The sequence below is a fragment of the Chelonia mydas genome, chromosome 3, assembly GCF_015237465.2.
Source record: "Chelonia mydas isolate rCheMyd1 chromosome 3, rCheMyd1.pri.v2, whole genome shotgun sequence".
Taxonomy (NCBI): domain Eukaryota; kingdom Metazoa; phylum Chordata; order Testudines; family Cheloniidae; genus Chelonia; species Chelonia mydas.
Window position 1 is genome coordinate 172,202,449 of NC_057851.1, and position 27,396 is coordinate 172,229,844.

General features: G+C 43.3%; 1 protein-coding gene across 4 annotated transcripts in view; it reads right to left on the bottom strand.

Moving 5' to 3' along the window:
* SPTBN1 (spectrin beta, non-erythrocytic 1) overlaps nucleotides 1-27,396 on the bottom strand; it is a 212,043-nt gene that overhangs the window by 38,570 nt on the left and 146,077 nt on the right. For all 4 annotated transcript variants that reach the window (XM_037895873.2, XM_043543804.1, XM_007072399.4 and 1 more), the window contains 6 exons: nucleotides 26,070-26,826; nucleotides 25,660-25,862; nucleotides 9,170-9,260; nucleotides 3,683-3,829; nucleotides 1,634-1,897; nucleotides 165-389 (listed from right to left, as the gene is read on the bottom strand). In XM_037895873.2, the coding sequence (XP_037751801.1) occupies nucleotides 165-389; nucleotides 1,634-1,897; nucleotides 3,683-3,829; nucleotides 9,170-9,260; nucleotides 25,660-25,862; nucleotides 26,070-26,826 (1,687 nt within the window). The remainder of the gene's footprint in view (nucleotides 1-164; nucleotides 390-1,633; nucleotides 1,898-3,682; nucleotides 3,830-9,169; nucleotides 9,261-25,659; nucleotides 25,863-26,069; nucleotides 26,827-27,396) is intronic.

Sequence of the window (27,396 nt, forward strand, 5' to 3'; positions counted from 1 at the left end):
GCCCCATGAAACATCCATGATATTGATGGGAGAGGAGCCGGAGGCTGTGAGAGATGCCTTGGGAAATGCAATAGTCTAATGTGCTAGTGAGAGATTAATTCAGACAAGTCCCCTTGTTGGGGCTGAGCATTTTCTAGCATTTGGGGAATGTGATTTGTACTCACAATTTCATCCTCAACATCCCGGTTGAACTGGTGGACCTCTTTGGAGGCCAGCAGGTTCGTTTTCCTTTCAGTCAAGGGTTCCAGTAGCTCCAAAAATTTCTTCTGTACAATAAGGCGTTTGCCATCTACCTCATCAGTACTCTTGCCCTCCTGACTCAAAGCCTGGGCCTGGCTTTGCAGCTCCTCTACCTCCTTCTTACGAACATCCATTTGGTTTTCAAGCATCTACGTACAGGGAAAGTGCCAAGAGAGCTTGAAAAACTGGGCATTCATATATATGCAATTTGTAAGATTAAAAAAATATCACTAGCTTCATAATCCTGGGCAAGAACAAAGGCTGAATCACAATAGCTAGGAATTCACCATATTAATAATGACTGTGACATGTTTTACAGCGACAGCATACGAAGCAGACTGGATCCATTTCCTGGTAGGGAGGACAGATTACACTGAGAGATGTGGGGATAGGGTATCTAATGGCTGCTGCTTTCCCTTAAAAGAAGAAGAAACAAACAGGAAGAAAGAAGAGCAAATTAAATCTTAATCTAAACTGAAAGGGTCCTTTATCTGTTCCTTGGTATGCTTACAACTAGGGTTGCCAACTGTCTAATCGCACAAATCCAAACACCCTTGCCCCGCTCCTTTCCCAAGGCCCTGACCCCCCTCCCTCCGAAGCTCACTCTTCTCCTCCCTCATTCACTTTCACCAGGCTGGGGAGAGGGTTGAGGTGCAGGGCCCTGGCTGGGGGCCGAGGGGTTTGGTGTGTGGGAGGGGGCTCCAGGCTGAGCCTGGGGCAAGGGCTTGGGGTGAAGAGGGGGTTTGTGTGCGGGCTCTGGGAGGGGGCTAAGGGCTGGGGTGAAGGAGGGGGTTCGTGGTGCGGGCTCCGGGAGGGAGTTTGGGTGTGGGAGAGGGTTCAGGGTTGGGGTGCGGGAGGGGGTTCCGTCCTGGGGCAGGAGGTTTGGTGTGTGGGCTCTGGGAGGAAGTTTGGGTGCAGGAGGGGGCTGGGGCAGAGGTGTGGGAGCGGGTTTAGGGTGCAGGCTCCAGCTGGGCGGCATTTACCTCAGGCGGCTCCTGGAAGCGGCGGCATGTCTGGCAGTGGCTCCTAGGCTCATGGATGGCTCTGCCCCTTCCTGCAAGCACTGCCCCCACACCTCCCATTGGTAGCGGTTCCCTGTTCCTGGCCAATGGGAGCTGCAGAGTTGGTGCTCGGGCAGCACACAGAGACTCCACTGGCACATGCCAGCTGCTTCTGGGAGCGGCATGGAGCCAGGGCAGGTAGGGAGCCTGCCTTAGCCCTGCTGCACCGCTGGACTTTTAGATGCCTAAAATCTCTCGGATTGGCTTCAGTAGCCTCCAGGAGATCGATCCCAATTCCTGGAGACTCCCGCCCAAACCAGGAGGGTTGGCAACCCTACTTACAATTGCCCTTCGATCTATTCTATTCTAGACTCGCTGTTCCGTCTGTTTACCTGTTGTTTTTTCAACAGGATGTTGACACTGGTGAGATCTTTTCCATAGTCATCGGACTGTATCTGACTCTCCAAGCTGTTCAGCCATTTATCCAAATCAGCACAACTCTGGGTGAAAAGCTCAGCCTTATTCGCATCAAAGAGTCGCTGAGCCTTGGTTTGGGTAGTAGATTCGAGCTCCTCCCACATTTGACGCAGGCCTGTCAGTTTTTCTTTCACTACGGTTTCAGTCTCTGGTTTCTCCGCAATGAGCTGCATCCCTTCCTGCAAAGCACATAGCAAACAATGACATTAGGCAAGAGCACTAAAGGTCTGTGAAAATTACATCTCAATTATTCTTTCCAAAACAAAGGCTCCACGGTCCCACCACTTCCACAAGGTTCCTGTACCCAAGGTCTGGGAGGACCTGGAAGGGTGGAGAGCGCGGGCTGCATCCCTTGCTCCCCTCCTTCATTTAGATCCTGTGAAAGTCCCTTCTCATTTTGCGTTCTGCAGGGATCCAGATCTGTTTTTGTGGGGGTGGGATGTACTCACCCACAAACATGTGGGACAAAGTGGAGCAAGTTACTAAAAAACAAACCGGCTGTAACTTGTGCAGGATCTTCACAATACTGTGGAACATTTGGGGAATAGGGAGACCAAGGGTAATGATGGCAGAGGGAGTACAGTGCAGTATGACTGTGCTAGGATGCTGCGGTAGAGGATGAGACTCTGTAACTATACATTACCCCCACTGGCTCCCTCCCAAAGTCACCAGCTTTATGGTGCTGAAGCCTAGCTTCTTTTGTATGTTAGTTCTCCTTCCAATGGGAACAACAACATATAGGGAAGCAGGAGCCCTATATTTAAGGAAAACACCAACAGAGTGCTTGGACTTTAAAATATTTCTTCATTTCGAAAGATTTTCTCCAGTTTGAGAGACATATCCTCTATTTAAAAGTATGCTTATACCCCTAGAACTGGTAATCTCCTCAATACGGAACAAGCTTTGTAATGGTGACCTCTGTACACAACACTGCACATTTAATACAAAACAAATGCCAATAAGAATACAATGTTTTGCAATTGTGGTTCAACATACAACTTTGGTGCAGGTATTTTATCCTTTTTTGCAATCTGACTTTTCCGGGACAGAAGATGGGAACGCACTAGCACTGAAAAGGTACTGCTGTTGGTGAGAGCAGCGTTTCAGTTACACCGATGAAAACTATTAATGTTTGCAAAACACAGAAAAACCACTAATGGGATACAAAGAGTGCCAAAGTGGGAAGGAAATGAGCAATTATGCTAACTTACAGTGAACACAAACCCATTGTCAGAGCTAAAGATGAGAATTTCTTAATGTTCCAGTGTTCTTTCTTTCAAACAAGGAAGCAGAAAAAATAGTACAGCACATTAAAGCCATTAAAATCACCTGATCTAGCTCAATGGCGATGTTATTTGTTAACAAAACAGGCTGAGCTTTAACTTTTCACATGAGGTTTGTTTTCTGATTAGTATTGTGATTATACTACAAATACAGTGACAGTCAGAATGGCACCATGGGGTTATATAGTTATTTTCTTTCCATGATCCGCATAGTTACTGTGTACAGTTTATAAATCAAAATGATGGTTTTTGTACTTGCCAACCGTGGCACCTGAAAATAACTTGTGTTTTGCTCCTTACATCATTACAAGTAAGGACGACTTGGCAATTCGACGGAATTGGCAAACTGGCTAGTGCATGCACTACAAAAACCTGGGTATCTTAAACTGACAGAAAATATCACAAAGATTAGATTGATGAGAAATAGAACAGAATGGATTGGATTACACAGAGGATGAAACAAACTGGGAGATAGCCACAAAGATAAACTGAACAGACTTGCTTTTCATAACTGTATTTGGTCAGCAATGATAAAAACTTTTTTGGTCTAAATTGAATAGATGACTCAAAGACAATAGGGGTTTCATCTGTTGAGTAAAGAGAAGACATTTTTACAGTCATTTCTCTGAAGACAACCATGATTTAAAAAGAGAGGAAGTTTATAAAATGTTCTTTATTTACCTTTTCAATTTTCTCCAGCCATTCTTTGTTGGATGCAAGTTCTGCCATAAATGCCTGGTGTTTTAGCCATTTACTGTGCAGATTCCTTGCTTCATCATAAGACATATCCTGAGCTGTGAGCATCTTCTCATTGATCCAGAGTGACAGCTGAAAAAATGTGGAAAAGAATATGACTGTTTAAGATTTTTTAAACTGTCTGTAGTATGGAATCAGAGGTGGGTAGAACGTTTGAGGGTATTCAGAAGTAGGGTTTAGGCTGGCACATTCCAAAGATAGAAGCAAGAAGTTTGGATCAGATCTGGGAGCTGTTTGAAGCCAGGATTCTTGTCTGGGGCTCTCTCTATTAAATGTAAACAACATCTACAATATACAAATAACCAACATTTGTATTTTACGGTATGGGCCTAATCCAAAGCCTAATGAAGAAACTGGAGAGACTCCCACTGATTCCAGTGAGCTTTGGCTGGGGCCCTACATGTTTAATACTTGGAGTAGATCAAAACACCTCTGTCTCCTTTAGACTGTACTTGATTGACACTTGGGAAAACTGTGGCAGATACACAATCATATACAACATTGATCAAGGCCTCCGTTGGCTACGCTGATTACCAAATATTGTATAATGCTTACACGGCCTGGCTTTAATTTGGCCCTTAGCTATTTGCTGGCTTGCCTTTTGGCAGTGTCAGTAACAAGGCCACACATTCAATGGTTATGAATACTGAGCTCCCCGAGCCCCTCAAGAAGAGATACTTCTGGGCCAGGGTGGAAGTTCAGCTTTGTGCTTATCTTAATAATGTGTTTGACACCTCTATTATGTTTACTAGCACCATATAGGCACCACACAGAGAGAGACAGAAATACATTTTCAGGGCAGTGTAGGAAAACTTGCATGGCTGCTACCCTTCCTTGCACGTACATAGACAGCTCCATCCACCGAAAGACAAATAACTGAGAGGGTGGAACAGAATATTAATTTTTGGCCCCTTCAAAATGTCCTCCATGGGAGAGCCTCACCATCTTCCCTGCCAGTTTACATTCTCTCACCATGCCCCTGTCGTGAAGACTCAACATCTCTAACATTTTAACACAGGCTATTAAAAGAGACTATTCCATCAAATGTGTTATTGACATTACTACAGAGGCCATCCCTCGGTGCAGTGATAAAGGGCCCAACCCTATCTCCACTGAAGTCAACTACAAAGCTCCCACTGAGTCCAATGGGAGCTGGGTCAGGTGCAAGTATTCTAGTTATTGGTATCATCGACAGTATGTTTCCTCTATTTCTCTGTAGACAGAAGTCTGACCCACATGCTACCAACACAGTCTTAAAGATTCTCTCAGAAATGTCCTACTTAGAACCCTAACCCCATATTAAGATACTGTAGTGTGGACCCCTCACCTGCGTGGACTTCCACTGATGTCAGTGTGACTTTACACAAGTGCAGAGATCTACGTTAGTAAATCTGCATTGAATCAGAAGTTCTATCCCTACACCTATATCAAAACAGCGTCTTACAAAGAAGTTTTTGTAGGAACTTCACATTATGTCTATGTCACTCTCATTATATGAATACACACACACAATTCATGTACATGTACTAAATGAGATCAAGTTCTTTGTCTAATTTTCACTAGGTTCTCCAATACTCAAGGACTATTTCTTTCTTTTTTTAAATGCTGTTTCCATATATTCATTAAACATACTCCTGTAATTCAAACAAAACCTGAATTCCATTCCCCTTTATATGAATACAGTTCATTCCTTTTTGCTTTGATTGTCCTAAAATATATCAACAATGAGAATTTTCATACCAAAACTGAAGAAACAAGTAAAATTTTAAAAATATCTCTTTGGCCAATAGCAGAGGTAGTGAGAAAAAGCAAAAACAATGCTCGCTACTAACACTAAAAAAACCCCACAACTTTCCTCTGTTGAAGCTCACATCTGAGTGGTCTCAATCATTCCTAGCTGTTTTTTTTTTAATTATGAAGAAATGCAGCACAGAACACTTACAAAAACTCATGAGAAGATGCACATTCTGCATCTTTAGAGTCACCATCCAAGAGGAAAATATGTAAACAAAACCTAAGCTTTGTTACTAACCAGGCCAATTCTGCAATATGCACCATCCTATAAATAAAACACTATGTGGGCTAGAGTAATGGAACAGATCAGTAAAATTTGCCAGATCACCACTACTCAGTCAGAGTTCTTGGACAACAAACTCCATTTACAATTCATGAAAATTTTTAAAAGGTCATTAAAGAGCATGATTAATCTCCGTAAAAATAGAAAACATATAAACAGAGTCAGAAAAATCGTCATCTGATCTTTTTACTGAATCTAACTAAAAAACAATGCCCATCTTAACACAGCTATTATAGGTCTCAGGGGGTTACAGTTCTAATAGGCATATTGGCAGGGAACATATGGACTCTGAAGGTTTAACAGTCAGAGCCCATATTAAGAAATACATTATTATATAGCTCTAAATCAGTAATTGTACACTTAACTTTCCAGAAAAGAGACAGGTGTTACACTCTAGTAATTACGTGCTTGCCTCCCATTTGTCTGTTTTCTCTCAATGGCAACATTACCCCAACTGGGGATCCTGATGTGCTTCACAAAGGAATGTACCATTTTCCCTGCTTTACAAATGAGATAAACTGAGGCACATCAAAGAGAAATGTCATACAGCCAGTGGCAATAAGGTATAAAACCCAGATTTCTGACTCCCAGTTCCCTGTTTACCTCTTCTGGCTCACAAAGGAGTTCCAAGCAAGGATTTTTAGGCATCAACATTAAAAGCTTGTCTTTGAAACCAGCAGAAACAGGTATTGGTAGCTGAAAGCCAGCATTTTCTGTACTGGTATAGACAGAATGACGTTTCAGTAGCAGTTCATTCCCAGAAATACTGCCTTGGAAAAAACAGATGCATGTATTCTAGTAAGGCTAAATCTTTGTCCTACTGAGATCAATGGGAGTTTTGCCATTGGCTTCAATGAAACCAGGATTTGGTCCTTAATGCCAAAGGGAGCCGGATACTAGATATTCTCCCACTTATTGGACCTGTGTCTCATAGCACAGTTTCCACCATTGACTCTTGGGAAATGAAATCATTTTCCTTACTCTTCCTAGACACTGTAAATAAGCAGATTGCCAAAGCTTATCTGGAAGTGCAAGGTTCATAAACGTCTAAAACTTATGACCAAACCTGCTGGCACTAAATGAACAGATGGAGCAGGTCTGACATGTGGAATTCAGCCAAAACCTTCTTTTACTGACTTCTCAAGAGAAATCAGACCAGAAAGTGCTGGGACTTCTAAGCATTAACAGTGGAAATTCAGCTTTACAAATCTCTTCAGTGGTAGGCTACCTAAAGACGAGGATATAAAGGAAATGAAATGGCAAAATTAAGCTTTCAAGGCGCAAAATTCAGGAATTCTACCATTATCTGCTAGGATTTCACTGGTGTCATACTTTAATTTTGTTCATTCAGTAGATTTATTTGATACATCCATGTTTATGAATGGGAGAGAGAGACATAAAGAATGATGCCCAGTTACTAACAACGTAGCAGTATACCTGATGGCTAAAAAAGTAAACCTGTTGCCTTGTCCATTCCCTATGGGCTGGAGAAAAGATATGTCTTTAGTTCTTATAACTGAGCTGTCCGTATGAGCATTATCCTGTTTTCTTCCTGTGCTCCACCTAGCCACAGAAAGGAAGAACTGTGTGCCATGGGGTGTTCTCAGCACGGTGCCACAGCTAGATTGCGTGGTTAATCGTGAGACTGATAGTACTGTGAAAGGAACTGACCCCTTAAAAACCTTTCTTACGTTACTGTTGACAGTGATGAAATAGGATACATCTGTAACCAGGAATATGCAGGGAAGGTAAGGGATCAATTGGGGATATTGGAATATAGAAGCAGAGGCCTGAGAATCAGATCAGGTCTTCTAAGCCATTCTTAACCCCATGTTGGGAACAACACGGAGCAGCATCACTTCAGGGACAGCTCTGTGAGGCAGTGTACTTCAGGAAGACACACAGCCTCCAGGAGCACTAGATAGCGTGGGATGAGGGGTGTACATGCTGAACTATCCCTTCACTGTGTTCACCTCTCTGTCCCTGATAAACTCCATTAGTTGATGAAGGGAGTGCAGGGTGAGGGAGAGGAATAGCTCTGTCTCCTCTCCAACCCTTCAGGATGGCTTGTGCTCTAAGGGAGCTAAGACGGAGTGATCATTGAGTCCCAGAGAGCACAGAGCTTGCAGCTGTGAATGGCTCCTTGCACCCCTTCACTACTCACATTCTAACAGGCTGAACTAGACCTAAAGAGAGATTTTGTATTAACACTAATGTAAAATCCAAATTCCTGTTGGCCAGGTGTAGGTTTAGAATCTGGAGAGCACATCAACATTCACACCAAGGCCAAAGTCCAGAGAACCAGATGGTTCTTTGTTATTATTAGTACTCCGTAGGAGGGAAGAACAAACTGCCAATACCAGCAGAATTTTTATTAATTTGTAATGTTTTTATTAATGCGGTAATACAATTTGGGCCAGATTCATGACTATACAAGCAAATGCCACTCAATTGTGGACTTGCACGAATGCAACTGCACTGCCTTCAGGAAACATCATTTGTTCAGGTTATGAATGATATTTTGTATGTTTCTCCTATGGAATTAGCAATTATTTCCAACTATTGTACAAAATCATCTTTGTGTCTTGTGCTCTGCACTATGTGGTTGAGAGGTATGGCTGATAAACTGAAATTTAAAATTTAAAACAGCTATTTCCCAACCACCTCATTGAGGGTCTCAGGTTTGCACAGCTAATTTTAATGTGTTTTGTCAGTGATGCATGAAGTAACCCGATAATCACTAGACTAATTCCACATGTTAAGAGAAAGATTATTTCCAATTTTAAATATTGCCTGCAGTGCAAAAGGCACATGTCCAACGATAGGAGATCTGGACAGAAAATGTTTTAAGAAATAAAACAAACCATCAGAAAAACACCACATTAGAAACTATCCAATTGATTCCTACTCAGCCCATGTTTATTGCCTTGTGTTCCTTTTACTAATGTCTTGTAGAAGCCATGTGGATAAGCCATATTTCAGAACACACAACACACAGGTGAAACAATTCTTAATACAGAAACCCAGTGCTAATGCCTTCCAGATTCCATAACCATAGCTTCAAGTTTGTGCTTCTTTTAGCAACTTTTTCCTCTCCTTAACTTAATATGATGGAGAGGAAACCGAGACCATGATGGAGCCCCCAATAACAACAGAGCAGAAAGCATTCGCTTCACTCTTAGATGTCGGGATCATTTGATACATATCAGATGTGCATTTAAGGCCTGATCCTGTGAGATTCTGAGAGCCCTCAGCTCCCACTGAATGCAAGTTGAGATGCTCATAATGCTGCAGGTTGAGGTTTTTAAAGATTATAGCCAAGTGACATAACCTACCTCCTGGCAGTCCTGAAGAAACTTTTGAAGATCTCTGTTGTCTTTCAACCTCATCAGAAGCTCACTGGCTGCCTCACGATTCTTCCTATGTCTATTTAAGACACAAAAACAACACACACTTAGCTTTTAAGTAAAGCTATGATTTTATCATTTTTTGCAGCTTTATGGAATATCTGTTATGAATGTGCGTGTGGTGGCAGCCTCACTTTATTGCCTTTCAAATGGAAGACATTATTAAGGCTTGTTACTGAATGTGCTTATTTGTGACCTATGCATTTTGTGACCTACTCTGGATTAGCTTTGAGACACAAGGCCAAATTCTGTACTCAGTCAGATTTTATGATTGTCACTGAGTACAGAATTTGGCCTACTAGTTTTGAGACCACATGAAATTTGAGACTTTGACAAAAACCTTAAAAAGCCTTGATTAAATCACATATTACTTAACTAATTCAAAGCGTACACATGCTCTAACGAGCTTTAATGTATTTTTCACTATGACTCAGCACCATTAGACCTGCTCCTACTGAATCATGCTGCAGTGGTTTCAATAATCCTCAAAATCCTGTGTTTAAGAACCAATTTATGTGTGGCCACACCTATACAGTCTTGCAAACAGAAGCTTTATATCTCCAGAAACATTATTTATTTGAGAAAATATTTAAGATCAAACTTGGTTTAGAAGAAAAGAAGGTTTCTCAGGAAACTCCATTTTCCGCCTCATAATTGCATTTGCCCACAGAAGGATTGGGTTGACTTCCTCTGGGTTGGGGTGGAGGCCTGAAAGACTTCAGTAGATGATCTGGCCATGAATAAGGTTCTCAGAGAAAGACCCTATTCTCAGCGACTCACAACTGCTTGTCTGCAAATGGTCACATAAGCTTTTGAATTAATTCCCAAGGCATTTCAGACAAGATTTTCGGTCTCACAGCACTTCAGTTGGGTTTGTTTTCTGAGACCTCTCTTTCCCCCCACTCTCTTTTGAGAAGGAGATGGGTAAAATGGGAATGATATCTATTAAATCTGACAGGCAGAAGTTGAGAGAATATGTTAGTTATGTATTGTGTAGCTGTTCATGTTTTACTGTGTAAGGTCCTAGGGTGACAGGATAGGCACACATTTTTAAGAAGTCAAAACAAAAAGGAAGAAATCAGGAAATGGATTTGCAGGGTGATCCTACTAGATAAAAGTGACCTGTTGCCAATAGTGAAATAAATTTTAAATTAAAGAGAGAATTTACAAGGTATTAACTTGAACCGAGTTAAATGTGCAGAGATCTTAGGGCAGGGGAATCTGGGGTTAAACAAAACAAGAGTGACAGAGCCACTAACGTCAGGGCCTTTGAGGGGAAAGCATATACGGATATTCAAGCAGATGATGGTGTAATTATTTTTCTCATCATCATAATAAGCATAACCTTTGGAGCTCAGGCTATTAGCTTAATTCCCAAAGGTCACTTGATAGTCTGAGATTACCTGGAGTGAGAAGAAAGGATTAGGGTCTTTGAATTTTCATTAAAGAAAAAAAGTAGATCAGGAAGATCTAGTTTTATTCTCAGATTAAACAGTGAATGAAAGACTAATTCAAAGAAAGAAACATTAATTCTATAAATAATGGCTGTCCAATGGATAGGAGACATGGAATGCTTTGCAAGACCTTGGTATAGTTAACAAAACCTGAAGGACGGATTCTCATTGCATAGGGGACTCATTTCTGCAATGACATCCAAGGGCCAGAAAGTGCAAAGGTGCTGAATATGAGTGACTGCGATGGACCTGGGTGGTCATGGCTAGTGGTTGGAGCAGGAATCATGTCTAGTTAGTAATTAGGAATCTGAACCAAGAGTCTAAACCAGTGTCAGAGGCCAGATGCCAGAGCCAAGGGTCAAAGCCAAAGTCAGGAATCAAAGCTGAGGGTAAGGACTGGATTACCAGGAGCAAGGCAAGGCAGAGCAGGGCTGGGGCCAAGGCTAGAACAAAGCAGGAGAAGGTCCTAGAACAAGGAGGAGCTATTACAGCCATACACAGATGTTTCAAGCAACTGCTGAACTGCGTTTGGGCTTAAGATTCGGTTTTCTGATTCTTCCAACCAATCAGGCAGTGTAGCCAAGCAGGTAGCCTACTACAGGCCAGGTGCACTCGTTAGGTTGCCTGAAAACTGGCTCAACTGCAGTGATTCCTGACACCGAGTACCCTCAATTCCTACAGAGTTATAGGTGCTCTGAACCTTTCAAGATGCACTCTGCACTTTGCTGTTTGGGGCCCTTAAAAGGGGGAGGTGAGATAACTTACTTTATCTGGTAAGAAAGGCTGATACTCTATTAACTTTTTGTGCTTCAGTTTACAATCTGTGGAGGGAAAAATCTAGATAAAGGGTCAATTTCTCTCATTTATACCAGTGTGATTCCACTGAAGGTAACAGTGTTGCGAAGGTGAAACTGGGAAGAGAGTTGGGCCCAAATAATCCAGGAGTGAAGACTGGATCACTTTCTGAGGTATTTAGGGTGGGAGCTGGAATCATACCTTTCTCAATAGCTGACCCCGGCTCTGAACCCCCTTCCAGAAGTGCTGAGCATGACTGCAATCCTGACTCACTTCATGACAAAATGCAAGACTCTTCTCTGCCATGGCAAAATGGAGTTGGAGCTGTTCCATAACAATTTATGAGTACTGTATATTGGCCTGATTACTGAGATATATATTGCATGAATATAGTGGGTTAACTCATTAGACGTCTGCCTGAAAAAAGAGGCAGGAGGGAGAAAGAGTGGCTCAAAACAAGCCTCCCCTAGCAAACACTTGAGAATTGTTACGGGACAACGCCAGAACCAGTCGCTCTGAAAACTCCATCTCAGTCTTCTGCTGAGTCTTTAGGACTGGTTTGGCCAGAAGGACCAAGTTAAAGAAGTTAAAGAAGTATGGGCTGGATGAATGCACTGTAAGGTGGGTAGAAAGTTGGCTAGATTGTCAGGCTCAACAGGTAGTGATCAATGGCTCCATGTCTAGTTGGCAGCCGGTATCTAGCGGAGTGCCCCAAAGGGTCGGTCCTGGGGCCGGTTTTGTTCAATATCTTCATTAATGATCTGGAGGATGGTGTGGATTGTACCCTCAGCAAGTTTGCAGATGACACTAAACTGGGAGGAGTGGTAGACACGCTGGAGGGTAGGGATAGGATCCAGAGGGACTTAGACAAATTGGAGGATTGGGCCAAAAGAAATCTGATGAGGTTCAACAAGGACAAGTGCAGAGTTCTGCACTTAGGACGGAAGAATCCAATGCACGGCTACAGACTAGGGACCGAATGGCTAGGCAGCAGTTCTGCAGAGAAGGACCTAGGAGTTACAGTGGACGAGAAGCTGGATATGAGTCAACAGTGTGCCCTTGTTGCCAAGAAGGTCAATGGCATTTTGGTTTGTATAGGTAGGGACATTGCCAGCAGATCGAGGGACGTGATCGTTCCCCTCTATTCGACATTGGTGAGGCCTCATCTGGAGTACTGTGTCCAGTTTTGGGCCCCACACTACAAGAAGGATGTGGAAAAATTGGAGAGAGTCCAGCGAAGGGCAACAAAAATGATTAGGGGTCTGGAACACATGACTTATGAGGAGAGGCTGAGGGAACTGGGATTGTTTAGTCTACGGAAGAGAAGAATGAGGGGGGATTTGATAGCTGCTTTTAACTACCTGAAAGGTGGATCCAAAGAGGATGGATCTAGACTATTCTCAGTGATAGCAGATGACAGAACAAGGAGTAATGGTCTCAAGTTGCAGTGGGGGAGATTTAGGTTGGATATTAGGAAAAACTTTTTCACTAGGAGGGTGGTGAAACACTGGAATGGGTTACCTAGGGAGGTGGTGGAATCCCCTTCCTTAGAGGTTTTTAAGGTCAGGCTTGAAAAAGCCCTGGCTGGGATGATTTAGTTGGGATTGGTCCTGCTCTGGGCAGGGGGTTGGACTAGATGACCTCCAGAGGTCCCTTCCAACTCTGATATTCTATGATTCTATGACCAAAGCCTGGGAACAGAGAAGATAAAAAAAATACAAAGCAGGGTTTAAAGGGACATTCTCTCAAGGGAGGAAGGTAGCTGTTCAGGGAAACCAGAATGAGACAGTACTGCTGGGAGTGTCTGGAGAAGGTCCCCATGCTTAGATCACCATCACAGGATGTTAGGGATTTAGGTAAGATAGGTGTGTGTAAATGGTGGTTTTCAAATTCTTTTTTCTCTAAAAGCTTTGTTCCTGCTGCTAAAACAAACAATACTTTGTTTTAAGAAGTTTCAGGGGTGGACAAACTATGGCCCGCGGGCCACATCCGGCCCGCCAGCTGTTTTAATCCAGCTCTTGAGCTCCCACTGGGAGCGGGGTCGGGGGCTGCTTCATGCGGCTCTCGGAAGCAGCCGCATGGCCCCACTCCGGCGCTCCAGCGTAGGGGCAGCCAGGGGCTTCCGCTCTGTACGCTGTCCCCGCCCCAAGCACTGCACCTGCAGTTCCCATTGGCCAGGAACTACAGCCAATGGGAGCTGCAGGGGCAGTGCCTGTGCACAGGGCAGCGTGCAGAGCCGCCTGGCCGCGCCCCCGTGTCGGACCCGGAGAAGGGACATGCTGCTTCTTCCAGGAGCCGCTTGAGGTAAGCGCCACCTGGAGCATGCACCCCTGAGCCTCTCCCCGTGCCCCAACCCTCTGCTCCATCCCTGATCCCCCACCTGCCCTCCGAACGCCTCAATCCCAGTCCAAAGCACCCTCCTGCACCCCAAACCCCTCATCCCCAGCCCCACCCCAGAGCCCACATCCCCATCCGGAGCCTACACCCCTTCCCACACCCCAACTCCCTGCCTCAGCCCTGATCCCCCTCCCTCCCTCCAAACCCCTTGGTTCCAGCCCGGAGCACCCTCCTACACCCCAAACTCCTCATCACCAGCCCCACCCCCGAGCCCGCAGCACCAGCCAGAGCCCTTACACATCCCTACCCCGCCCCAGCCCGGAGCCCCCTCCCGCACCATGAACTCCTCATTTCTGGCCCCACCCGGAGCCCGCACCCCCAACCAGAGCCCTGACCCCCACCCCAATTTTGTGAGCATTCATGGCCCGCCATTCCATTTCTATTGCCAGATGTGGCCCTCGGGCCAAAAAGTTTGCCCACCCTGCTCTAGTTACTATATACCAGTGGTCACAGATACACAAAGGGAAGAACCACAGGCTCCTGAACTCAGTCACCTGGAGTAAGAATGGTTGATACATGGTACTGTAACCCCGGGCCCTAAGAGTGGGAGAACTCTGACATTTTGTGATAAGACAGGTAAATGAATGAAGCTTGAGGGGGTGCACTCAGACACCAGAAAGGGGACAGAGGTTCAACTAGCCCCGTAACCATAACACACGGTTTTCTAGTAACATTAATGATGCTTGTAACAACAAGAACAACCAAAACCTTCTACCTCCACTAGGCTCAAGTCAATACATGTTTGCTACTCAGAGTGGTAAAATTAACATGCTAAAATCATTGTCTCAAGGGGATCCAACATTTACACATTTGAAAGAGTTTCCCCTTCAGCCTTCAATTCTTTAAAACACTTGTGTATATGCCCAATAGATTTGTTCATAAATGTATTCATATTTATGACTTGTATTGCAATAGTGTGTAGAGGTCCCATCAAAAATGGGCCCCATTGTATTCGGTAGTGTACACTCATATAATGACCCCAAGAGCTTAGTCTCTTCTTTGTAGGAGAATTATGAAGGATGTGAAATAGGAATGGTAGAAATGTTGATCACTACTACATATCTGAAGGAAATTACCCAGAAGGAGAGTGCTAAAAGGTTGCTACAGTGTTACTGATACTTGCTCTATGTGAAGGCACCTAAGAACTCTAATGAGTCAGAAAAATGGATAAACAAAGTCATGGTAGCGCAACTGTTAATCTGTGGGTTTCACTGAGCCTAAACAGGAATAGAAACTGAGACATCTTTAAAGCAAGACTGTTAAACACATGTGGAGGTAACTGCCTGCTGAGAGATATCTACTAGTTTGGCTCTAAAATTCCTGTTTCTTTCAGCAAAGCTTATGCCTTTCAATTTTTTTCTCATGGAGGTGCAACTCTTCCACTGAAAGAGTCAAGAAACTCTCTTCCCTGAATTGACAACAACAATCGTAGAAGAAGTTACTTACAGCCACTTTGCCTATAGGATTTTTGTGAGTGTAAAAAAACTTGGCAAAAACAGTTCCATTGTGACCTGGGTCAGTCATGCTGGTGTTTTAAAATCAGAACTTATTTTCAGAAATATGGGGCTCATCAGCCACATAACCAGATTACAGAGTAGCAGCCATGTTAGTCTGTATCTGCAAAAAGAAAAGGAGTACCTGTGGCACCTTAGAGACTAACAAATTTATTTGAGCATAAGCTTTCGTGAGCTACAGCTCACTTCATCGGATGCATGCAGTAGAAAATACAGTAGGGTGATTTTATATGAGGTCCTCTACCTCCTCTCAATAGAATATAGCCAATGTCAAAAGTTTTTACTATAAAGAATTCAGCTTCTTATGTTTGCCAAGCACTGAGCAACGTCATTGATTTGGACTTGTTTGTTTGGATTCTTCGTAGGGCTGTCAAGTGATTAAAAAAATTAACTGTGATTAATTGTGCAATTAATCGTACTGTTAAACAATAATAGAATACCATTTATGTAAATATTTTTGGATGTTTTCTACATTTTCAAATATATTGATTTCAATTACAACACAGAATACAAAGTGTACAGTGCTCACTTTATTTTTTATTACAAATATTTATACTGTAAAAAAGAAATAGTATATTTCAATTCACCTAAAACAAATACTGTAGTGCAATCTCTTTATCATGAAAGTTGAACTTACAAATGTAGAATTATGTACAAAAAATAACTGCATTCAAAAATAAAACAATGTAAAACTTTAGAACCGACAAGTCCACTCAGTCCTACTTCAGCCAATCGCTCAGACAAACAAGTTTAGTTACAATTTGCAGGAGAAAATGCTGCCCGCTTCTTGTTTACAATGTCACCTGAAAGTGAGAACAGGCCTTCACATACAACTGTTGTAGCCAGCATCGCAAGATATTTACGTGCCAGGTGTGCTAAAGATTCATATGTCCCAGGCAAACAGAGGGAGTTTGCCTGGGAGTTCACCCGAGGGGAGTTCGCACTGAGTGTTTCTGCCTTTCAGGCTCCTGTGAGCAGTACACACAACATCTGAGGAGCCTCTTAGAAGGAAGACGTGGATAGTGAGTGATCAGCTGTTGTGACCTGCTCAAAATGTGCCATGTTTCTCTTTCTCCCAGAGGACAAGAAGCAACTTTGCCTGTACGAAGTGCAAGCTGGTCTGCATATTGGAAGAGAAGGTTAGAGGACTAGAGAACCAGGTATCAACCCTGTGTTGCATCAGAGAAAATGAAGATTTTCTGGATAGAAGTCAGTGTTTGGTTCTGGAAGCAAAACATGCTGAGGAATCAGTGAGTGCAGTGCAGAACGGGGAAGAGTACTGGCAACAGGTGACCTCCAGAAGAAGAAAGAGAAGAACCTATGTACCCCCAATGCAGATAGAGGTGTGAAACCATTTTGAGGCTCTTTCCACAGGTACTATTGCAGAGAAGGATTTGGAAGAGCCGTCTGAGGGAAGGTATCAGAAGGAGACCCCATCAGCCAGAAGGCATGGGATGCACTATCCTAGGGATGGGGGTTCCGTGACCACCACTCCCAAGAGGAGGAGACGGGTGGTGGTGGTCGGGGACTCCCTCCTAAGGGGGACGGAGTCATCCATCTGCCGACCAGACCGGGAGACTCGAGAAGTGTGCTGCTTGCCCGGAGCTAGAATCCAGGATGTGACTGAGTGTTTGGAGAGAGTGATCAAGACCTCAGACCACTAGCCCTTCCTACTTCTCCATGTGGGCACCACTGATACTGCCAAGAATGACCTTGAGCAGATCAATGCAGACTGAGTGGCTCTGGGAAGAAGGATAAAGGAGTTTGAGGCGCAAGTCTTGTTCTCATCCATCCTCCCTGTTGAAGGAAAAGGCCCAGGTAGGGACTGCTGAATTGTGGAAGTGAATGTGTGGTTATACAGGTGGTGTCGGAGAGAGGGTTTTGGGTTTTTTGACCATGGGATGTTGTTCTGGAAAGAGGGATTGTTAGGAAGAGATGGGATCCACCTAGTGAAGAGAACGAAGAGCATCTTTGCAGGCAGGCTTGCTAACGTAGTAAGGAGAGCTTTAAACTAGGTTCGCTGGGGGATGGTGACCTAAGCCCAGAGGTAAATGGGGGAGTGGGATACCAGGAGGAAACACAAGGAGGAGGGTACAAGACGGGAAGCCTCCTGATTCATACTGAGAAAGTAGGGCAATTGGCTAGTTTTCTTAGGTGCATGTACACAAACGCAAGAAGCCTGGGAAACAAGCAGGAAGAATTGGAAGTCCTGGCACAATCAAGGAACTATGATATGATTGGAATATCAGAAACTTGGTGGGGCAGTTCACATGACTGGAGCACTGTCATGTATGGGTATAAACTGTTCAGGAAGGACAGGTATGGGAGGAAAGGTGGAAGAGTTACATAGTATGTAAGTTAGAGGTATGACTGCTCAGAGTTCCAGTTTGAAACTGGAGAAAAGCTTGTTGAGAGTCTTTGGGTTAAGTTTAGAGGCGAGAGCAACAAGGGTGATGTCGTGGTGGGTGTGCGCTATAGACCACCAGATCAGAAGGATGAGGTAGACGAGGCTTTCTTCGGACAACTAACTGAAGTCTCCAGATCACAGGCCCTGGTTCTCATGGGGGACTTCAATCACCCTGACAAGAGCAATACAGCAGTGCACAGACAATCCAGGAAGTTTTTGGAAAGGGTTGGGAACAACTTCCTGGTACAAGTGCTGGAGGAACCGACTAGGGGCCGTACTCCTCTTGACCTGCTGCTTACAAACAGGGAAGAATTGGTAGGGGAAGTAGAAGTGGGTGGCAACCTAGGCAGCAGTGACCATGAAGTGGTCGAGTTCAGGTTCCTCACAAAAGGAAGAAAGGAGAGTAGCAAAATACGGACCCTGGACCTCAGAAAAGCAGACTTAAACTCCCTTCAGGAACTGACGGGCAGGATACCCTGGAAGGCTAATATGAGGAGGCCAGGAGTCCAGGATTGCTGGCTGTATTTTAAGGAAGACTTATTGAGGGAACAGGAACAATCCATCCCAAAGTGCAGAAAGAACAGCAAATACGGCAGGCGACCAGCTTAGCTTAACAGTGAAATCTTTGGTGAGCTTGAAATCAAAAAGGAAGCTTACAAGAAGGAAATTTGAACAGATAACTAGGGAGGAGTATAAAAATATTGCTCAAGCATGCAGGGGTGTAATCAGGAAGGCCAAGGCACAATTAGAGTTGCAGCTAGCAAGGGATGAGAAGGGTAACAAGAAGGGTTTCTACAGGTATGTTAGCAACAAGAAGGTGGTAAGGGAAAGTGTGGGACCCTTACTGAATGGAGGAGGCAACATAGTGACAGATGATGTGGAAAAAGCTGAAGTACTCAATGCTTTTTTTGCCTCGGTCTTCACAGACAAGGGCAGCTCCCAGACTGCTGCACTGGGGAGTAGGTGAGAAGCCCTGAGTGGTGGAAGAACAGGTTAAGGACTATTTAGAAAAGCTGGACATGCACAGTCCAAGGGTGTTGAGGGAGTTGGCTGATGTGATTGCAGAGCCATTGGCCATTATCTTGGAAAATTTGTGGCGACCGGGGGCGGTCCTGGACGATTGGAAAAAGGCAAATATAGAGCCCATATTTAAAAAAGGAAAAAAGGAGAACGCGGGGACCACTCAGCCTCACTTCAGTCCCTGACAAAATCATGGAGCAGGTCCTCAAGAAATCCATTTTGAAGCACTTGGAGGAGAAGAAGGTGATCAGGAACACTCAATATGGATTCACCAAGGGAAAGTCATGCCTGACCAACCTGATTGCCTTCTATGATGAGATAACTGGTTCTGTGGATATGGGGAAAGCAGGGGATGTGAAATATCTTGACGTTAGCAAAGCATTTGATACGGTCTCCCACAGTATTCTTGCCAGCAAGTTTTAGTAGTATGGATTGGATGAATGGACTATAAGGTGGATAGAAAGCTGGCTAGATTGTCTGGCTCAACAGGTAGTGATCAACAGCTCGATGTCCAGTTGGCAGCTGGTATCAAGCGGAGTGACCCAGGGGTCGATCCTGGGGCCAGTTTTGTTCAATATCTTTATTAATGATCTGGATGATGGGATTAATTGCACCCTCAGCAAGTTCGCAGATGACACTAAACTGGGGGGAGAGGTAGATACGCTGGAGGGTAGGGATAGGGTCCAGAGTGATCTAGACAAATTGGAAGATTGGGCCAAAAGAAATCTGATGAGGTTCAACAAGGACAATGCATAGTTCTGCACTTAGGAAGAATCTCATGCACCACTACAGGCTGCTAAGCGGCAGTTCTGCAGAAAAGGACCTGGGAATTACAGTGGACGAGAAGCTGGATATGAGTCAGCAGTGTACCATTGTTGCCAAGAAGGCCAATGGCATACTGGACTGTATTAGTAGGAGCACTGCCAGCAGACCAAGGAAAGTGATTATTCCCCTCTTTTTGGCACTGGTGAGGCCACACCTGGAGTATTGCATGCAGTTTTGGTCCCCCCCACAGAAGGGATGTTGAGAAATTGGAGAGAGTCCAGTGGAGGGCAACAAAAATGATTAGGTGGCTGGGGCACATGACTTACGAGGAGAGGCTGAAGGAACTGGGGTTATTTAGTCTGCAGAAGAGAAGAGTCGGGGGGATCTGATAGCAGCCTTCAATTACCTGAGGGGGGGTTCCAAAGAGGATGGAGGTAGGCTGTTCTCAGTGGTGGCAAATGTCAGAACAAGGAGCAATGGTCTCAAGTTGCAGTGGGGAAGGTCTAGGTTGGATATTAGGAAATGCTATTTCACTAGGAGGGTGATGAAGCACTGGAATGGGTTACCTAGGGAGGTGGTGGAATCTCCATCCTTAGAGGTTTTTAAGGCCCGGCTTGACAAAGCCTTGGCTGGGATGATTTAGTTGATGTTGGTCCTGCTTTGAGCAGGGGATTAGACTAGATGACCTCCTGAGGTCTGTTCCAACCCTAATATTCTTTGATTCTATAATTCATACTTCAACCACCATTCGAGAAGACATGCATCCATGCTGATGACGGGTTCTGCTCCATAACAATCGAAAGCAGAGTGGACTGATGCATGTCCATTTTCATCATCTAAGTCAGATGCTATCAGCAGACGTTTGATTTTCTTTTCTGGTGGTTTGAGTTCTATAGTTTCCGCATCTGAGTGTTGCTCTTTTAAGACATCTGAAAGCATGCTCCACACCTCATCCCTCTCAGATTTTGGAAGGCACTTCAGATTCTTAAACCTTGGTTCGAGTTCTGTATCTATCCTTAGAAATCTCACATTTGTACCTTCTTTGCGTTTTGTCGAATCTGCTGCGAAAGTGTTCTTAAAATAAACATGTGCTGGGTCATCATCCAAGACTGCTATAAACGTGAAATATATGGCAGAATGCAGGTAAAACAGAACAGGAGACATACAATTCTCCCCCAAGGAGTTCAATCACAAATTTAATTAACGCATTATTTTTTAATGAGCATCATTAGCATGTCCTCTGGAATGGTGGATGAAGCATGAAGAGGCATATGAATGTTTAGCATACCTGACATCTAAATACCTTGAAACGCTGGCTACAAAAGTGCCATGCCAATGCCTGTTCTCACAGATAAGAAGAAAATAAGAAGCAATCAGCAGTATCTCCTGTAAATGTAAACAAACTTATTTGTCTTAGCAATTGGCTGAACAAGAAGTAGGACTGAGTGGACTTGTAGGCTCTAAACTTTTACATTGTTTTGTTTTTGAGTGGTGTTATGTAACAAAAAAAATACATATGTAAGTTACACTTTCATGATAAAGAGATTGCACTACAGTACTTGTATGATATGAACTGAAAAATACTATTTCTTTTATCATTTTACAGTGCAAATATTTGTAACCAGAAATAATAATATAAAGTGAGCTGTCAAGGTTCCTTCCCCACTCTGAACTCTAGATGTGGGGACCTGCATGAAAACCTCCTAAGCTTACTTTTGCCAGCTTAGGTTAAAACTTCCCCAAGGTACAAACTATTTTACCCTTTGCCCTTGGACTTCCACTGCCACCACCAAACGTTTATCTGGGTTTATTTTTATTAGGAAAGCGTTGTTTGGAAACATCTTTCCCCCCCAAAATCCTCCCAACCCTTGCACCCCACTTCCTGGGGAAGGTTTGATAAAAATCCTCACCAATTTGCATAGGTGACCACAGACCCAAACGCTTGGATCTTAAGAACAATGAAAAAAAGCATTCAGTTCTCAAAAAGAAGAATTTTAATAGAAGTAACAATAAAAAGAAGCACCTCTGTAAAATCAGGATGGTAAATACCTTACAGGGTAATCAGATTCAAAACATAGAGAATCCCTCTAGGCAAAACCTTAAGTTACAAAAAGACACACAGACAGGAATATCCATTCTATTCAGCACAACTTAATTTCTCAGCCATTTAAAGAAATCAAAATCTAACACATATCTAGCTAGATTACTTACTAAGTTCTAAGACTCCATTCCTGTTCTGTCCCCGGCAAAAGCAGCATACAGACAGACACAGACCCTTTGTTTTTCTCCCTCCTCCCAGCTTTTGAAAGTATCTTGTCTCCTCATTGGTCATTTTGGTCAGGTGCAGCGAGGTTATCCTAGCTTCTTAACCCTTTACAGGTGAGAGGATTTTTTTCCTCTGGCCAGGAGGGATTTTAAAGGAGTTTACCCTTCCCTTTATATTTATGACATGAGCACTGTACACTTTGTATTCTGTGTTGAAATAGAAATCAATATATTTGAAAATGTAGAAAAACATCCAAAATATTTAATAAATTTCAATAAGTTTAACAGTGAGATTAATTGCGATTAATTTTTTTAATCGCAGTTAATTTTTTGGCGTTAATCACTTGAGTTAACTGCGACTAATCAACAGCCCTATTTCTTCGTTGTACACCCAGATGGAGCCTGAATGGGAGATATACTTTCTGTTAAACCAAGAGGCCTCCTTTAAACCCATTCTCACAACACTCAAAAGTTAGGGCTTATCTTCACTACTGGGGTAAATTGAATAACGTAAATATGCGAATAACGTAGCTGGAGTCAACGTACCTTAGGTTGACTTACCCTGGTGTCTTCACTGAGCTGTGTTGATGGGAGACGCTTTCTAGTCGATTTACCTTACTCTTCTCGGGGAGCTGGAGTACTGGAGTCGACCGGAGAGCACTCTGTCATCAATTTAGCAGGTCTTCACTAGACCAGCTAAATCGACACCCACTGCATCATATGTAGCAGCAGCAATCTCCCCGGTAGTGAAGACAAACCCTTACACTTTGTTTTTGAGGCATTACGCTCCTAGAAACTCAACCGCAATTGCACGTATTTCCTTAATAGTGTAACACTGGGTGGTTTTTGCGGTGTTCCACATAAACAGCTTTGGAAATGAGGAAATGTGTTGATGTAAAATGGAATCAAAAACAGTGTCTAGGATTTGCCTTGTATTCAAAGCAGGAACACGTAAAGCCCATGTCATGCAATTAAGGTCTGCAAGGCAGCCATCTAGGGGTAGCAAGGAAGTTTCCACTGCAGCAAAGAGTCACTTGACAACAAGACCCCTGAGTTTTGAGAGCACCTCTTTGAAGCATAGGAAATGGAAGGTGGTCTAGTCAGGCCTAGAATATCCCCACACTTCAGCTGCCTAATACTGGGCTTCAGGGAGAAGCTGACCAGAAGATACTGTGTTCCTGGATCCACCCTTAATGACAGAGGCTGTAGGAAAAGGCTGGCTGACCAGAAGACAAGTTCCCTGCCTTAGCAAGTGGGAGGAAAAAGCTACGGTGAAGGAGAGAGAAAGTCAGAGAAGATGGGGAGGGAAAGTTTGGGGTTACCTGCTTTGTTTACTTCGGATGAGTGGGAGGAAAGAACTTTTATCCCCATGCTAATATATTTAGTGCTGGCCTTTCAAGCAGTATAATAAAAATGGTGTAAAGATGTTATTTTTCTGTCTAAGAAACAAAATCTTACATTGCAAAATCTAAGTCAGAATCAAGTCAGAAGATGCTATCACAGGCAGGTTGGGAAGCTTGAGAGATTGCCTTATTTATGAAGAGAAAAGTCCCTTGTTCTGTGTTGCCAAATACTGGTTTTTATTTTCCACTTTTCTTACTGGAGGAGCCATGAATGAGAAGCAGGTATTCATGAAAACTAGTCATCACCCGAGGAGAGTGACATTTGAGGGTTGCTGAAAGCCTGGAACGTCTAAAATTCTGTGATAATGCCGGTACCCAACGTGCCATGCCACCAATACATCCTCTGCTTCTCCTCTAATACGTATGGTGCCAGAAATAAACAGACTATGGAAGCAAGATCCCTACACTGCTAGAGACTATATAGTTGTAACTGCTCAGGCTTAGGGGGACAGAGTGAAATCAGTGCCGGTGCTGACTGGGTATACACTGTGTCCTGGTGTTGATTAAAAGGTAATTTGGCAGCAGCGTGATATTAAGTACCGTTATTGCCTTCCCTAATTATAAACAAAGTGTTCTAGGAGAAGTTGAATAGTCCTTCATAGAGTAGAGACTTCTATTTGTACAATGAGGACACACGGGCAGTCCCACTGTAGTGGCCACTGTGCTGTTTATCTCAGTTCAGGTTTTTTGCTGGAGGAGTGGGAAGCTCTGCAGAGTCAGCACACTTGGGCGCTGGAATGAAATTGAGCCTTGGGTCACTTTCAAGGGATCCCATCTTTCTGGCACTTGGAGCATCATTGCTGAGCTCTAAAGGGAGCCATATCCATTCCATCCTGGTCAGATAGAGGATCACTGAAACGTGTAGGGCATAAGGAAATCCTTCTCAAGAGATCCCCAGGAATCTCTGGTAACAGAAATATTCTGCCTTTCTCTGTGAGGGCGTCTTGGTGGGCCATAACGGAGGCAGAATGCATACAGGTTAGAGGTGTTTGCTTTATCCGGACAGAGAAGAAAGGCAAATGATTAAATGGAACATTTTACAGTATTTCACTTAGGTTCATCCTCAGAGAGAAGAGCAATTGGCTATCGCTGAGCTTCTCTGAAGGAGAAACTTACGTAATTAGGGTAAGATGAGTATCTGGTATAAGGATCAAAGGTATTCTTTGGCATAAAGGTTCTACATAAGTTTATTATTATTATTATGATTGTGCTTTGTGATCTAAGGATAAAAGTGCATCCAAGGCATTAGGTTCATTCCCATCAAAATTAAACATTCTGAATTTAGAAAAGAAGAAGTACTTAAAATCTACAGCTGCCATGTCCCAGCAATAAGGACAAAGAAATAGCCTGTTTTAGGATGAGACACATTTTTACCAATGGTTTCAGAGTAGCAGCCGTGTTAGTCTGTATTCGCAAAAAGAAAAGCAGTACTTGTGGCACCTTAGAGACTAACACATTTATTTGAGCATAAGCTTTCGTGGGCTACAGCTCACTTCATCGGATGCATCCGATGAAATGAGCTGTAGCTCACAAAAGCTTATGCTCAAATAAATGTGTTAGTCTCTAAGGTGCCACAAGTACTGCTTTTCTTTTTACCAATGTTTTCTAATCTGATTTCACAAAAAGAGGCAGGGAACCTCTGTTACATCTTGGGAATCATGATCAAAGCCAAGTGGGTAGGACAGGTACAATTTCACTTGTACTCCAGAGGAGCCACCTTCCTTCTTTGGAGAAGGACAGGAATACATTAATATAATTAAATTAGCCAGGTGATAGCAGAGAAACTTTAGACTTGTGGAACCAGGAAAGACCAGCTCCCTCAATTCATAGCATAAACAGTCTATGAATGCTCTGATACAATGATATAGCAACTGTCTCACAGCCAAATCCTACTATTAGCTCACTATTTCAAATGTCTCCAGAAGGAGGCAGAGGTCATATTTGATTACGATTAGCCCATCTCATTTTGAAGCATACTGGTTCCTAATGTTTTTATAACACAAAGAAAACATACCATATTAGGATTTTCTAATACGTCCCTTTGCCTTAATCCATCTACGAGAAAACTGGATTAAAACATACAGGGATTGAGTCTCTGGTCACTTAGGTCAGCTTTGCACTGCTGTAACTCTACTGATTCCAGAAGAGTTTTTCCCTGTTTACATTGATGTAAGAGAGAAGCAAACCCACTTTTCAGTACACTTCAGCTTAACGCCTTGCTCCCAGGAGCTGGGGTTTTCTACAGCTCAGTACCAATCCAACCGGTATCAGTGCTTCATGCTAGGAAATCTCCACAATCCAAAGGATAAAGGCAAATTCAGAAAAGAAATTAAGTTCTGGGCGAGCAGACTGGAAAGTCTGATGTACAACAGTCACTAAAACTCTAAGCAAACCTTACCTGTCATCAATAGAGTCCACTTTCTCTTGGATCTTGTCAGAGTTAATGTTCCCATCGCTAAAGAGCCTCCTGCCAGTTTCTACAACTGCATTGAGCTTTTCCTCATTGGCATCCATTGTGGTCATGAAATCCTCCTGTTTTTTAATAGCAGCTTCTGCTCCTTCCAAGGTAGTGGGCATTTCAGTATGAGCCAAAACATATTCCTTTTATTAAGAAAAATATATCAGACAAAAAAGCATAAGACGTGTTAATTGCTATCTGCTTGACAGAGAGAGGCTCCCCATACCGTGAACTAGAGCGTTTCTCATCTTTGTGAGAAAAAAAACTTGCTATCTTTAGCTAGGTGACTGCAATAAGTGGTGTCAATTTGTCAGAGATTAATGCAAGGAACTAAATTACTGTCCACTTACCTGGTTATTAAGAAATGCTTCAGCTTGCTTAGTGTCTCTGAGAAACAGCTGGTAGGCGTGAGACTGTGAAAGGAGGTTTTGCCTATTCTCCCACATTTTGTGAAGCTCATTCCACCCAGTGTCCAAAGCCTGCAGGCGCTGGCGTAAGAACATATACTGTGCATCGGTTTGTCCTTGGGTTACCATCTCGCCCATGTCTCTCATTTTCTGGTAGTCTTCCTCATAATTGTTGATTTCATTCTTAATATTCTCATGCTGAGTGAGCAGCTTCTCAGCCTCAGTCAGTGTGTTTGGCATGTCTTCTGAGGCAATCGCAGTCTGGGTTCTGGATAGCCAGGACTGGAAGTCGTCCAGGTCACGCAAAAACTGCTGTAGTTTGCTTGCCTCTCCAAGGGACTCTTCCCGGTTCTTGAGGGTAGTTTTCATTTCTTCCCACACATCGCTGATTTCTGCAAGCCTCGACAGGATGGCCTGAGCCTGGTCAGGATGTTCAGATTCCAACTTTTCAGCCTCTTTTTGCAGGTCACTTAGCTTAGCCTCAATGGCTACCAAATCACGTTCCATACCCGTCAACTTTCTCTGAAGGGCCATTACTCCAGTCAGATCATTGCCCAGATCTTGTGTGGATTCAATTACTTTGGTCTTTTCCCTGATCCAGGATTTGGTTTCATTACACTCAAGATGGTAATTCTGGATACTTAGAGCAGAGATAAGAGCATCTTTCTTTCTGTCTACCAGTTCCCTGAACTGGCTCCATCTAAAAATGGGGAGGAGAGAAAAGCAGAGAAACTGAGGGTAATATACAATAATGGTAAAGTCTAATGTCAACATTTCTGAATGAGGAAAATGGCTGAAGTAAGCCTGTTGAACTTTTAAATAACCTCTTTTTGTTTTTTTTGTTCTCCCCACCACAGTGAGCTACAGTGTATACTAGAAAACACCAGATAGCAATGGACTGGATTTCAACATTTTCACTTTTTGCAGGGTCAAATATTTTCTGCAGGTTACACTCTAACTCTCTGGATTTTCCGCATAGCGTGAATGCACATGAAGACTAAAACTAAGAATCTAAGAGCAGGTTTGTAAAATATGCTGTACCAGTTGATTTTTACAACAAAATATTTAGTACATTAAATCTTCATATTATCACAGATTTATAGCTACAGTACTAAGGGCCTAATTCAGAGTCCATTGATGTCAATGGAACAACTCTGGCTTTGAATCAGGCCCTAAGAGAGAGGCAGAATTTTTAAAAAAAAAACAGAACTACGTCAGTTTTCACTAGGTGAAAATCAGACCCTGCCAGTTTCAAAAACATATATATAAA